The sequence below is a fragment of the Prinia subflava genome, chromosome 1 (genome assembly GCF_021018805.1).
Source record: "Prinia subflava isolate CZ2003 ecotype Zambia chromosome 1, Cam_Psub_1.2, whole genome shotgun sequence".
NCBI classification, from domain to species: Eukaryota; Metazoa; Chordata; class Aves; order Passeriformes; family Cisticolidae; genus Prinia; species Prinia subflava.
In genome coordinates, this window is record NC_086247.1 from 150,927,900 (window position 1) to 150,940,530 (window position 12,631).

General features: G+C 47.5%; 1 protein-coding gene across 1 annotated transcript in view; it reads right to left on the minus strand.

Moving 5' to 3' along the window:
- Nucleotides 1-1,199: 1,199 nt before the first annotated feature.
- The window catches only part of LOC134560671 (vasoactive intestinal polypeptide receptor), a 114,148-nt gene continuing 102,716 nt past the window's right edge, over nt 1,200-12,631 (minus strand). Inside the window, exons 11-13 of the mRNA XM_063416904.1 lie at nt 10,186-10,315; nt 9,529-9,570; nt 1,200-8,265 (exon numbers count right to left, since the gene is read on the minus strand). Of these exons, the coding sequence (XP_063272974.1) occupies nt 8,074-8,265; nt 9,529-9,570; nt 10,186-10,315 (364 nt within the window). The 3' untranslated portion in view covers nt 1,200-8,073. The remainder of the gene's footprint in view (nt 8,266-9,528; nt 9,571-10,185; nt 10,316-12,631) is intronic.

Genomic DNA, 12,631 nt, shown 5'->3' on the forward strand with positions numbered 1-12,631 from the left:
TACTGAGTCCCAGTTCAGACTTTATATCTCCAGCATGAGGGTGTAGATACAACCAATTGCACGTGGAGTGAAGATGATTTAACCACTGGCATTGATCCCCTACGTGGGAAATTGTCGTGGAGATCACAAAATTCCTCATCCTGGTATTTTGCCATGGAAACCACGGGTGGATCAAAGGAAGAGGATCTCATTTGCCACTTCTAAACATGATTATTTCTAATAGAGAAAGATGCTTTTGCAGTCCTGAAAATCATGAACTTACACAAAGAAGCCCAAAAAGCCAAGCTCAAAACCTTCCAGAGGCTGTGATTGCACATCCCATCAAATGCAGAATCATGGTGTGTGCCTAAGAAAAGCCATGCTTTGCTCTTTGCCAGCCAGGAAGGACACAGAGGACACACAGCTGGGACCAGAGAGGGTTGGGCTGATTTTTTTCCCAGACTGCTCAGGCGACCTTCATCAAACCCACTTACATTAATTTCTGAGCAGTGATTGGAGTTCCTCATGGTTTTTTGGCAGGATGGGATTATCCTCCCCTCTACAGACACAGGATAAATGTAATTGGCTGGTTTTCCCTTTCCCCAGCCCTCACAAGCTGTTTTCCTGATTTCTGGCTTAACCCACAGAGAGATCCATTGGAAGTCAGTACAAACAACTTTGCCTCTCAGAAAGGCTCAGAGCATCAAACTCCTTGCTTTTAAATGAAAATGGTTAATCCGTGCAGAAAGAGGGACAAATATAGCCAAGACTTGTCATTTCAAGCTGTAGGTCTGGCCTTTATCAGCAGTATGAACACAGGGTGTGAAGTTCAAGAAGGGGCTGAGTGGCCAAACTGGCCCTATGGACATGGCAGAGCTCCCTGACCTCTTGTCAGGATCTATTTTCACTGCCTGACATTCGTGTGCATCAAATAACGTGTCCTTGATATCAACAATTACTGTTCTCTTGTGCTTGCCTGCCAGGCACAGAGGAAGGCTCGTGCTCTGTTCTGAGCAATAAAGATTTTTGTGGGAGGATATTCCAGCATCACACCTGTATTTGTGGGTTGGGTTGTAGGTTCCTGTAAATGCAGGAATCATTTAATGCCTGTGGGTTGTGACCAAACGATGACAGAGTGTTTGTAATTTCATGGTTGTCACCTCCATGCATCAGTCCTGCCTCCAAAGGACCATCCCTGCACCCAGCTCGTGCAAGGGTGGAGGTTTTGGGGTCATTTATGTTGGATTTGGTAATGGTTCATTTGCTGGAACAGGTGTCCTCAAAGAAGGTCTGCCCAGAACTTCCATCTACTTGAAGATGTTCCTGCTCACTGCAAAGACTAAATGGCCTTTAAAGGTCCTTTCCAACCCAAATATTTCCATGATTCTCTGATTTCAAGAGTGATTTGGTCTATCTGGTTAGCCTTTCAAAGTATGAGGTCATTTATATTTAACTCTAAGCAAGAACCTCTCCAGCTCACAACCTCCTTCTTAGTTTGCCTTCTCTGTGTCTCCTCCTGGACCATGAGGAATAAATCAAAATATCAGGTGGAACACCTCAGACACAATGTCTTCACAATGGTTTTATTGCTTGTTTTCAGCAGCGTCAACCACAGAGAAGAACCCCCTCTGGAGCAAGGAGGTGAACCAAATACAAAGGAAAGAAAAAGAAAAAAAAGAAAAAAAAAAATAGCCACTTTGTTGCATATGTACAGAGTCAGACCAAAAATAAATAACATCAGGCAAAAGGCCATGAAACAAGGCAGAGGTTTCACCTGTGCTGGGCAAGCAGGCCTGTCCTTGCTGGCATGGAGGATACATGACAAGCACCTGGTACAGAGAAGTGCACAGAGACAGAGATTCTCTGCTCACAGCCAGAGCACTCTGCTCACCCTCTGCTGTCAAATCTATTTACAGGAGGGCAGAGCAGAGGAGTTTGCAGCTGGAGTGAGAAGGGTCAGCTGGCAGCAGCTGCTGACCCACAGCTTGAGGTGTTTGAAACAGGCTCTGAAAAATGCACTTTCGAGTTCAGAAATGCCTTTTCAAACTTGATTCATCATCATCATCATCTGAGTATCAAAAATGTGGTTTGCTCATTATTATTTTTTTTTTAAATGTGCTCTTCAGATTTCCTCTATGTACAAATGTACAATATCCACAAAACTTGGGTATAAAGCACTGGTGCTCTGCTGCTGCCAGGGTGTGTGTCCTCAGGGTCTGGCCCTCAGAACACAGGTGGGCATTATTTTCCTTACAGACCTGTAGCCTCCAGTCCCAATGTTTGTTTTCTCCCCTGTGATTTCACAGTATTCTAGAAATAACCAGGCTTTCAAACCCAGGGCTCCTCAGGATCATGCAAGTTCAGATATTCAGGAAGAGGTGGAAAAGATGGTCCTAAGAAACTCCTGACTAAAAGCCATAGTTCACATCTGCACAGGTCTCCAGGGGAAATAACGAGGTCAGTCACTGTAATTACCCCCCATCAGGCTGATATGCAAATTCTGGGTTTGGAGAGGGGATGAAAAGCTGAGTGACTGAAAGGAAATGGGTGGAAATCCACATTTTGGGACATCTGACCCCACGTGCCAGTCTGGGACTTGAATATTTTCCTTTTTCCAGCAGTTTAGTGCCTGAGTGATGCCAGCAGAGTCCTTCTGGATGGATATGGGTGTGTGTGACCCCCTGCTCTTCAAGGTTCATCTCCAGGGAAGCAGCTTTGTGGTGCTGGCCCCATCATCATCGGGGTGGAAAAAGTGCAAATTTGCATTGAGAGCCAGGACATTCAGCATTGCCATCCCTGTCCCCAGGAATCTGGCACGTTCTTGGGTGCAGAGATGCCAGGGGGGAGGCACAAGGCTGTGAGGGAAGCAGGGCCAAACACCCAGCCTGAAAGCAGGAGCTGGGACACAGTAGGGGGAATGTTTTATTTTGGGCTCTCCTGTCACAGCTGGGTTCACCTTCCAGGGAAGGGACACTGTTTCTGATCCACCTGTGCTCCCACAGGCCACGGATCAAACCAAGATGTGCCTCTGTGGCCAGAGTAAAATAAGCTTCATGAAGATACACATTGGCATTCCCCAGTTTCAGAGATTCCCTCTTAGTCTGAAATGATTTCATATTTCCTCTCCCCTTGTTTAAACCCTGGGGTGAAGCTGGGAGGAATGGAGACAAAAGGATCCCACCAAACCCCTTTAATCCCTGCCATGGAGCCAAGTGGTGTTTGTTCACTCCTGAGCTTTCTTTGGAACTTCATTTTGCTTTTGAAACACTACCAGCAATCTTTCATTAATCAGCAGGAGCATTTCTCTCTGAAAGCATTTCCATCAGATTGGAGCAGAGATTTGGGGTAAATCCCTCTGCCCACGGAGCCCTGTGGCACAGACATGACCCTCATTGATTTTGAGATGAATGGGAACCCAGTGGGATCCACAGAAAGAAGGAAATCTGATGGTTAGGTCAGGTATAAAATATCTTTTCTCCAGAAACACCTTCCTGGAGAAAGATATAGCTTGTTTCCTATCAAAAACCCCAAACAAACCAAAAATAAAACAAAATGCTCAGATCTTTCATCTTCTGGCCTTTCCCCCTTTTCATTCCACAACTGCAGTAATGCTGCTGCTGCACACATAACTCTGATTTCCAAAATTTGTTTGATTTAATTGCCCCTAAAATTCTGCAACAGAACAATTTCTTTTCTAAACCCTAAACAGGGTCATATTCTCATTTCTTGCTGCTTGTGAGGGGATCATAAAGCAGCACAGGTCCCAGATGAGCAGAAATATCTACAGTCTAATGCTAGCATTGAACCTGGTACTTCTGGACTTCGAGGCAATAATCTATTGTTTATATTTAATTGTTCTATACTTATTAATAATTTAATCACTGAAGTATAGAGCAGGAGGGCCTTACTCTATCCCTGATGTAAAAAGGGAGTAAACAGCTCCAGAATGAAGAAAAAGGAATTATTTCAAAGGCAAATCCCATTTTAATGCTGGTATAATTCAGGAGTCACTGCAGTGAACTGATTGGTGCAAGCAGGATCAGAACTTGTCTTTATTTCTATAAACAGTTTTGGAGCCCAAATTCATGATCCTCAAACATATCTGTGTCCTTTAATAGAGGCAGAAGAAGTTTTTGACACCTTTTAAGAGGCACCCCTCTGATCTCATTATGCAGCCAATAATGAGTTTCTGTAAACTCTCTGAGTCAGTCCTTCTAAACTCCTTCTGGAGTCAGTCCTGGGGTGTTACCCTGGGCTGGGGGAGCAGCAGCAGTGCTGAGCTCTGCTGGGTGCTCTGGGGCCAGGACAGCTCACTCCACGTTGTCACCTGCAGTGAAGTCCTTGAATTCCACTTCATTGATGAGTTGGATGGAAAACAGAGAAGACAAGGCTGAGTTATGGAGCCAAATTCCTGCACTAAGCTGGGTGAATAGTGCCCTATCCCGATGCCATCCTTCACTGGGCTGCTCAGTTTCCCCCAGAGGGAAGAGCTCTGATTTCACCCCCAGCTCCTCTGCTTTCCTGGAACACCAGGCCAGGGCAGCTGGGCTGGCAGCTCTGCATGGCTGGCACTGCCATGCCTGTCACAGCAGGCACCTTCACACATCCATTTAATCCCTCAAACACCCCCAAGAGCAGAAAGGGGACATGGCTGGATGTTGGGTAATGGAATAATTGTGAGCAGGGTGCCTGGGGGCACAGTTCTGGCGTGCTGAGGCACTCCACACTTTTTGAAGGAGCCCCTCAGCTTAGGAAAGATCCCATCTTCAGGCTCCTGTGCAGAATAGCCTGGTGGGGAACCTGACAGGCTGCAGAGGAGCCTGTGGTGAGGGTGAATAACCAGCTGGGGTTTTTCCCTGTCACATCTCCAAAAGGCAAACCTTTCCTGGCTATTTTGGCATTTGGCTGCTGCTGGCATGGGTTAGCACAGGGCTGGAACACAGGAGAAGCTGCAAACACACCGCAGAGAGCCCTGCAAATGGAGAGGAAAAAGGAGCACAGGGAGGGGAAAGGGAAGGTGAAGACCAGAGGGAAAAAGCTCGACGTGTCTTGGTGCTGATGGCTCACAAGCCTTTCCCCAGCAAGGCTGTCTGGAACAGATGGGGAGGGATTCCCTCACATCCCACAAAGGAGGCTGCTGGCAACGGTGCTGCACTTCTGCTCACGGCTCTGTGCTCCTCTGCTGCTTGTCTGGGACCTGAAATTCCAGTTCACACCTCGGGCACCTCAGTGGATGTATTCCCAAGACTGGGCAGTGCTCCTCTGCAGCCCATCAGCTTTGTTGGGTATAAATATTTACCATGACAGATGAACAGGGGAATAGCTTTGCAGCCTGATGTATCCAACCTTTCCCAGACTAAACCCGTGAGGCAAAGCATTTTACACCAAGTGGAACAACTTGGAAGCTGAGACAGAACCTTCCTTTGCTTTTTCTGGGCTTCCTTGAAGTTAGTCATTCACCTGGAAAAATGCAGGTCAAATCCTTGCTTTGAACCAGGCACAGGAGAAGAACTGGTGGTACTGGTGGGATTTCTCCAGTATTTCCTGGGCGAGTCCTAGTCCAGGTCTGAAAATGCTCAGTATAGCAACACAAGCAGCAAACACAAAGAGAATCACAGAATCACAGAATATCCTGAGTTAGAAGGGACCCACAAGGATCATCGAGTCCAGCTCCTTGTGCTGCACAGGACAACCCCAAAAGTCACACCAAGTGCCTGAGGGCATTGTCCAAACTCTCCATGAACTCTGACCATGACAACTTAAAAGGGTTTTGCCTCTGAGAACCTTGTGGATTTCAATGGGATGTTGTTTGAGGGGTGTCAAGGCATAAGGGCTTCGATGAAAGAAAAGGGGGGGAATTTTGAGCATCCTCCTGTTTTCTCTGCCTTTTGGGAATCGGGGAGCTGCATTTTGATGATCCTATGGCACGTCAGAGTTGGATCCTTACTGCTGATGAGGGATCAGTGTAAAGCAGCCATAACAAAGCTGGCTCACCCCTGGCCAGCCTGGGGCCACCAGCACTGTAATTCCAGGAATTTTCACATCTTCCTATCCTCTTAGGACCTACAGCCATGGTACACTGTGACAGGATCTGAGCTGGCTCCCTGCAAACTCAGGGTGCAAGTCTGCCCTTGGTGTGTCACAGTCTCTCATGCCCCTTCACTGACTCCAGCCCCCCACGCTGTTTTCAGCCCCACACCTGGGGAAAGACTTTGGAAGCCTCCAGCTCCCTCTGATAACAGCTTTAGGGAATGGTTATGGCACGGAGCATTGCCCTGTCAGGGCCCAGAAAGGACCTGCAGGGCTCCTCCTGGGCTCAGCAGGGTTTGTTGGCATCCTTTGCTTAAGGCAAACAACCCCCAGCCCCAGCAGGCTGCAGGTGCTTCCCTCCAGTGGCCTGCATTTCATTGTGGAGGAGTAAAACCAGTGAGTTGAGGTTTTAACTCTAAAAGAGGAGCCCACCTCCCTCTCCAGGTGAGCCAGGCACTCCTTCAGGAGGACAGGTTTTAGCAGGATGGCAGCAGCCCAGTTACTGAGGGTACACATGAGCTGGGCAGGGATTTCCCACCCTCAGCATAAAACTTTTTCAGCCCCACTTGATGCGGTTGAGAGAGACACAAACATGAGCACCTGTATCCTTGTGTTTTCTGTCTTCTGACTGAGTTTGGGACTGTGGGGTTGCCCAAATGTACAGGACTGGGCTTTAACATTTCTCCTTTGCCACTCCACCGTGAAAACAATAATTTTAAAAAAACCAACCCTACCCCCTTTGTTTTAAAGGGATCCATGTGCATCCTTCAAGTAGGAATTGCTTGGGTATGGAAACGACCAGGCCTTCAGAAAAGAGGTAAAAATGCACACACACATCTTAAATATCTAACAATGCCTTCACACAGGATGAAAGCTCCCCACAAAAGCTGAAGGAGAAATCCATTTAATAGCTCCTTTACTCTTTCCTCCCTCCTGGAGTGCCAGTTGTGTGCTGAGACAACCTTGCTCTGATGAAAGCAATTTTACCTGCTGCTGTGATGCTAATTTTTTTCATCTGGAGAGTGGCTCCTTATGGCAGCTCTGATTCAATTAAGGATTACAGGATCCTATATTTCCCTTTCCTGACAGTGTGTGCTAAGCAAGTGCAAATGAATTACAGCCCAATTATTTTCCCCTGATCCCTAATGATCCCTGGTGCATCCATGCACCGAGACCTGTGGGAGAACTTAAAGAGAATGAAAAAAACACAGCCATGCTCCTCTTTTGGCATCTGGCCCTGGTTTTTATACATGCAGAGTTTCCTGTTCATGGAACACAACCAAGAAAACACCATGTCACCAACACAGTGCAGGGAAGGACGTCCTCACGCTGGTCCTGCTCAGAGGACCTGCTCAGGCACCCAAGGGTGCCTGGAAAGCTCCTGCTCCCAAGGATGGTGGCAGAACGCACTGGGGCATCCTCTGAGGGGCGTTCCTGGTGCTGCAGCTTCATCCCCACCTGTGAAAAACGTGGGGGCCATGTGCTGGCCTCTCCCTTCCTGCTCACATTCCTCCTGTCCCTTCTCCCCGTGTCCCCAGCACCATCTTTGGTGCTGTACCATCACCTCTTATCCACAGGAATTTTGGCACATTCATAAGTTTGGCATATTTTTTTTTTTTCCTGCTTCCTGCCTCTGTCTCTCCTTTACTGGCTCATTTAAAAAGAAAAAAAAAGTGCAATTTGTCTGTTTCAGAGATGCCAGTTCTGGTAAAGCCACCGAGGACTGAGGCTCTCCCTCCCTTATGCCCAGTACTTCATTATTTATGACACATCAGCAACTCCCAGACCGTCCTCAAGCAACTGGGACAATTCCTCAGAGTTATCAACCCCTGAGGGCTTGAAACTGAAGAGTGAGAGGCCTGAAAAGAGGGAGAGCAGAAATGTTCCTCTGCCCCTTGGCGCGTCCGATCTCATCCTGGACGCCCGCGGCTCTTCCAGTTGTGTGTCCTCTGTTGGCTCATGTGGAGCAGGTCATTTCACAGGGATTCGTGGCGGGATCACTGGCTCCCAGGGGATCCTCGTGCCTCAGTTCTGGATGCTCAGTGCCTGGGGAGCCTCTCCCTGTCACACCAGAGAGAACTCGGCCTGGAAGCCGGAGCAGCGGCGCGTCTTTGGCGAGCACTTGGTCAGCATGGAGATCTGGGTGCTGAAGTTGGTGCCGTTGCTGCCCAGGGAGGGGTGGTGGTACTTCATGTCCGAGCCCAGGAACCTCTCCAGGTGCCACCTCCGCCACTTCCTCTTGAGCTCAGCTTGCACCTGGGCACGGAAGGACAGAAAGGGCAGGCAGGGCATCACTTGATGGTGCTCTGATCTGGGTGTGTGAGCAGCCGTGGGCAACCCACCCGCCACGGGGCCAAGAATCACTTTATGAAGGCCACTAAACCTGACCACTAAACTTTAGCCACATAAAGGGGGCACTCCAGTCAGTAAATTACTGGAGCAGAAATCCCTGAGATCATCAGAGAGGAATTTCTTATTGATACAGTCAAGGTGCCAGACAATTTCAATGACAACACTTTGTGAGTGTAATTAAGATGCTTTCTTTTTCACTGCCCTGTTTTTGGTCCAAGTAGAAATGATTTAGGGTTAATTTTGGTTTTAATTTTATTTTTGATTTGTTTGTAATGCTGTCAATACAGCTGTGCTTTTTTTTTGACAGAAGCCGCTTGTTGCTGCTCAGAGAGTTTACAGAAAGGACCTGATTTATGTCATCCCAATTCAAATCCTGAATGAATCTGGCCACTGTCCTTGTCCCCTCCTGCAGCCCTCCAGTGAAAATTTTTAGGTAACTTTTTTAGGTAATTTTTTATTATTATTTTTAGCATGAATTAGATGAAACAGCTGCATCTAAAGGGCTCTGGGTTAAAAAAAAAAAAACAAAAAAAACCAAAAAAACCCAAACCAAAACCACACACAAAAAAAACCCCAAAAAACCCCCAAACAAATTAAAAAAACCCCAAACAAACAAACCAACCATAGGGACAGCACAATCTCAAGGATGAGAATGCCAGGACTAAAATATGGGAAAGTCAAGACTGTCAGAAACACGTTCACCTGCACTGCTCTGTGCTTAAATCACACCAGTGCCTGTGCTGGTGTTGGCAGTGGGTGTGATCCTGGGGAGGGCTCCTGGAGGCACTAGGCATGAACAGGGCTTAGATGGGATTTATCCTGCCCTGCTGAAGGTGGTCCTTTGGGGTCAGGGATTGTGCAAGTCCACACAGGAGCTCTGCTGCTGCTGTCTCATGAGGAAAGTGTGGGCTCAGCAGCAACGCTACAGTGCACACACAAGTCCTGATGTGTTTATTAATTGTTTTTATTAATGTGCTGAAAGCTGTCAGGCAAATTGCTGAATTGTTTTCAATTTTAATGAAAGAGAGAGAGATGTGATTTGGATGTTTCCACTCAATATTGTAACATCAGGATCAGGAATGGGACACTTCTCAACCCACCCTCCACATCCGTGTGTTCTGTCCTAGCTGCAAATATTAACCAAAAAACACTCTTGGTCTGTCTTACCTCTCCATTGAGAAAGCAGTACAGAACAGCCACCACAAATCCCTGGGGAAAGGAGAAAACAGGATTTTAGCACTACAGACAAGGAGAGAGCGTAGATCCAATCAGCTCTCAAAGGAGAGATCACACAATCACAGAATTGTTCAGGTTGGAAAAGACCTCTAAGATCATCCAGCCCAACCATTCCCCCAGCACAGCCAAGTCCACACTGACCCATGTCACCAAGTGCCACATCTGCACAGTTTCTGAACAATTCCAGAGGCCAGATGTGCAGTGATGATGATGTAGACAGGGATGTGGACCATTCAGCACTGAATGAAACTTGCTGCTCAAAGCCCCATCCACCCTGGCCCTGGACACATCAACAACACAAAAACTGAACTTGTGCTGATTTTCTCTCCCTTCAGTATGAAAAAACCACAGAGGGAGCAATGTACAGAGGAACATTTTCTTTTCATTTCCTAAACTGAGGGAAGAGAATCTCCTTCTGGACGGCAAAATATAAATTTATCTTTCATCACTGGAGTGAGTAGGTTTTCCCCAAAGGTACAAGAGCAATATGGGGCATGCCCAGGAAAAAAAAAAATCATGTCCAGCTCTTTACATTTCTCCGTGGTGACAGACCTAGTGACAGACCTGGTGACCCCAGTGGGGGCTTACCTGGAATGACCCAACCACGAGCTCAAAGACCAGCTTCACTTCTGCTTTGAAATTGTCGGGGAAGAAAGCAAACATGATGTAGTGAATGCCAAAGAGAGGGATCAGCAGCAGAGTGGACTTGGCCAGCCTCCTGTTGGAAAGACAAACATGAGCCATGAGGGGAGAGGGAAGAGGGTAAGAGGCTGAGGAATCCTGCAGCTGAGCCCTGTGCAATGTAATATTATGTATTATTTCTCCTTGTCCCATGGACTGCAGATGGCTGGTGATTTCAGACCTGGTGACACCATAAAATGTGACATTTTTATTCCCAGTAGCTCCACTGGAGGTATTTCTTTCTCCATCCTCTCTTCTTCCCCTCCCACCAGAGATCTTTTTTTCATCTCCACAAGCTAAATCATCATCTAGCAATGTCTCTGTTTGCCTGGGATTTCTGAAAATTACAGCTTCTGGGAGAGAAATGGTATGTTTAGCTCGGAATAATGACAGGCCACTGCACAATGAATGTCTCCAAAGGAGGGGGATGAACAGCATTAGTGCTTAATGGCCTCATGCTGGGTAATCAGGGGTCTAATTAGGAAGAGATGATAATGTATTAAATGTAATCATTACTAAAAAGTAGTTGGCAGAAAGAAAATGAAATCAAGGGTCTAAGGATGCTTTTGGGGGTTTTGTCTCCCTTGGTCACTCATATCCTGTGAGTGTCACTCATATCCCTCTCTGAGAGGCTTCTGGAGAAAATAAAGCTAAGGCTGGCCTGTTGGAAATATTCATTTTACCACCTGCAACCCCTCCACCTCCAAAGCCTCATCAGGCTCAGACCCCTCAGACCATCCTCACTTATTTGGCACCTGCAGGAGCCCCCTGGGAGGCTGCAGTGGCAGCTCTGTGCAGAGGATGCTCATCCCTGGGTCTCCCAGAGCTCCTCCGTAGCTCTCCCTGGGCCTGGCCCAGAGACAGCTCAGCACTGAGCCTGTGACTGGAGGCTGTGGCTCACCCCAGGCAAAACCAGAGCCTGCAGGAAGCTGAGGAGCTTTACAGGGGTTTGCCTTTCCCACATCCCTCACTGGCAGGCACATCCCTGCTCACAGGGATCCAGTCTCTGGGTCCTCTTGGACTGTCGCTGTCCTGGTGATCATCAGCGCTCCCTGTTCCTCCCTCCCAGCAGCTCTGGGACCCGTGCTGGTGTCACCAAGCCCTAATCCCCCCAGCTCCTCACATCTGGGAAAGTCACTCGTTTCCCAGGCAGTTCAGTGAATATCAACAATGGCTTTGCAGAGATCTCTCCTCTCTCCCCAGCCTCTGAGGAACATCAGAGAGGAGATGTGGTGGTACCTTTGTGTACCACACTGACAGAGATGCTGGTTGCAACCTCCAGTGGATTAGAAAACTTTATCTTATCATTGCAGACAACACTGGGGCCTTAATTACAATATTTTCCCTCCTGGCTGGGCTGTGGTAATGAAAAGGACATAAATGACAAAACTTGAGCCCCCTCCTCCAATTTGCATCAGTCCCTTGCTCCCAGCACTGAGCTTCACCAGATACCGAGTTTTAGATGTTATTTTGGCATCAAGGCAAGGGCTCTGTGATTTTTAAAAGACTTCACCACCTAAACACTGCACTCAGGGAAATCATCACCCAGTCACAGCATAATTTCTCCCAGGCAGCTCAAGTCTGGCTGTGCAGGAGGCAGAACTTGGGGGATTGTCTAAAGCTGGTTAAATCTTCTGGAAGACACGGAACCTCAAAACCCTCATTATTTTCATTCCCAGCATATCCTAGACCTCCCCTCTCTGACAGATACATGTGGTGACAGGAAATTTTGGGAAAACACATGTCCATTAACCTGCATGGAACCTGCTCCTGTCCTTGGGAGTGGGCAAGAGGGAACCAACAGTGCAGTCACGCTCTTTGAAATCATAATGGGAAAGTTACTCAGAGGACTTTGATGACAATATTGATCCACGGACGTGGACAGAATGGAGGGATGAATTTTGCTCAAGTTTTCTGTTGCAGGAGACAAATTCCATTTGCCTGAAATATTGCTGTCCCATTCTTGCACGTGTCCCTGTTATTTCCAGAAAACTGTTTTGGGAAACTCGTTTTTAGAGGTTCCAGTACATGAAAGCCCAGCTCCCTGTCTTGCAGCATTAAAGAGAGGATCAGCAGCACACCTGAACTTCCAGCCTGCAGCTAAACTCAGACCTTTTGGAGTTGAACAACACCATCAGCGTGTCAGCAGGCTGTGTTTGTAGAAAATAAACAGTGTAAAATACACATCAGAAGGAGGGAGAAATGCAGATGAGAGACCCAGGATGCTCTTGGTTTAAAACAGATTTCTTTCAGATTTGGCAGGAGGAACCCACAGAAAATTACAGAGTCCTTTGGGTTGGGAAAGGCCTCCAAGGCCATCGAGTCCAAGCTGTGACTGATCCCCACCCTGTCC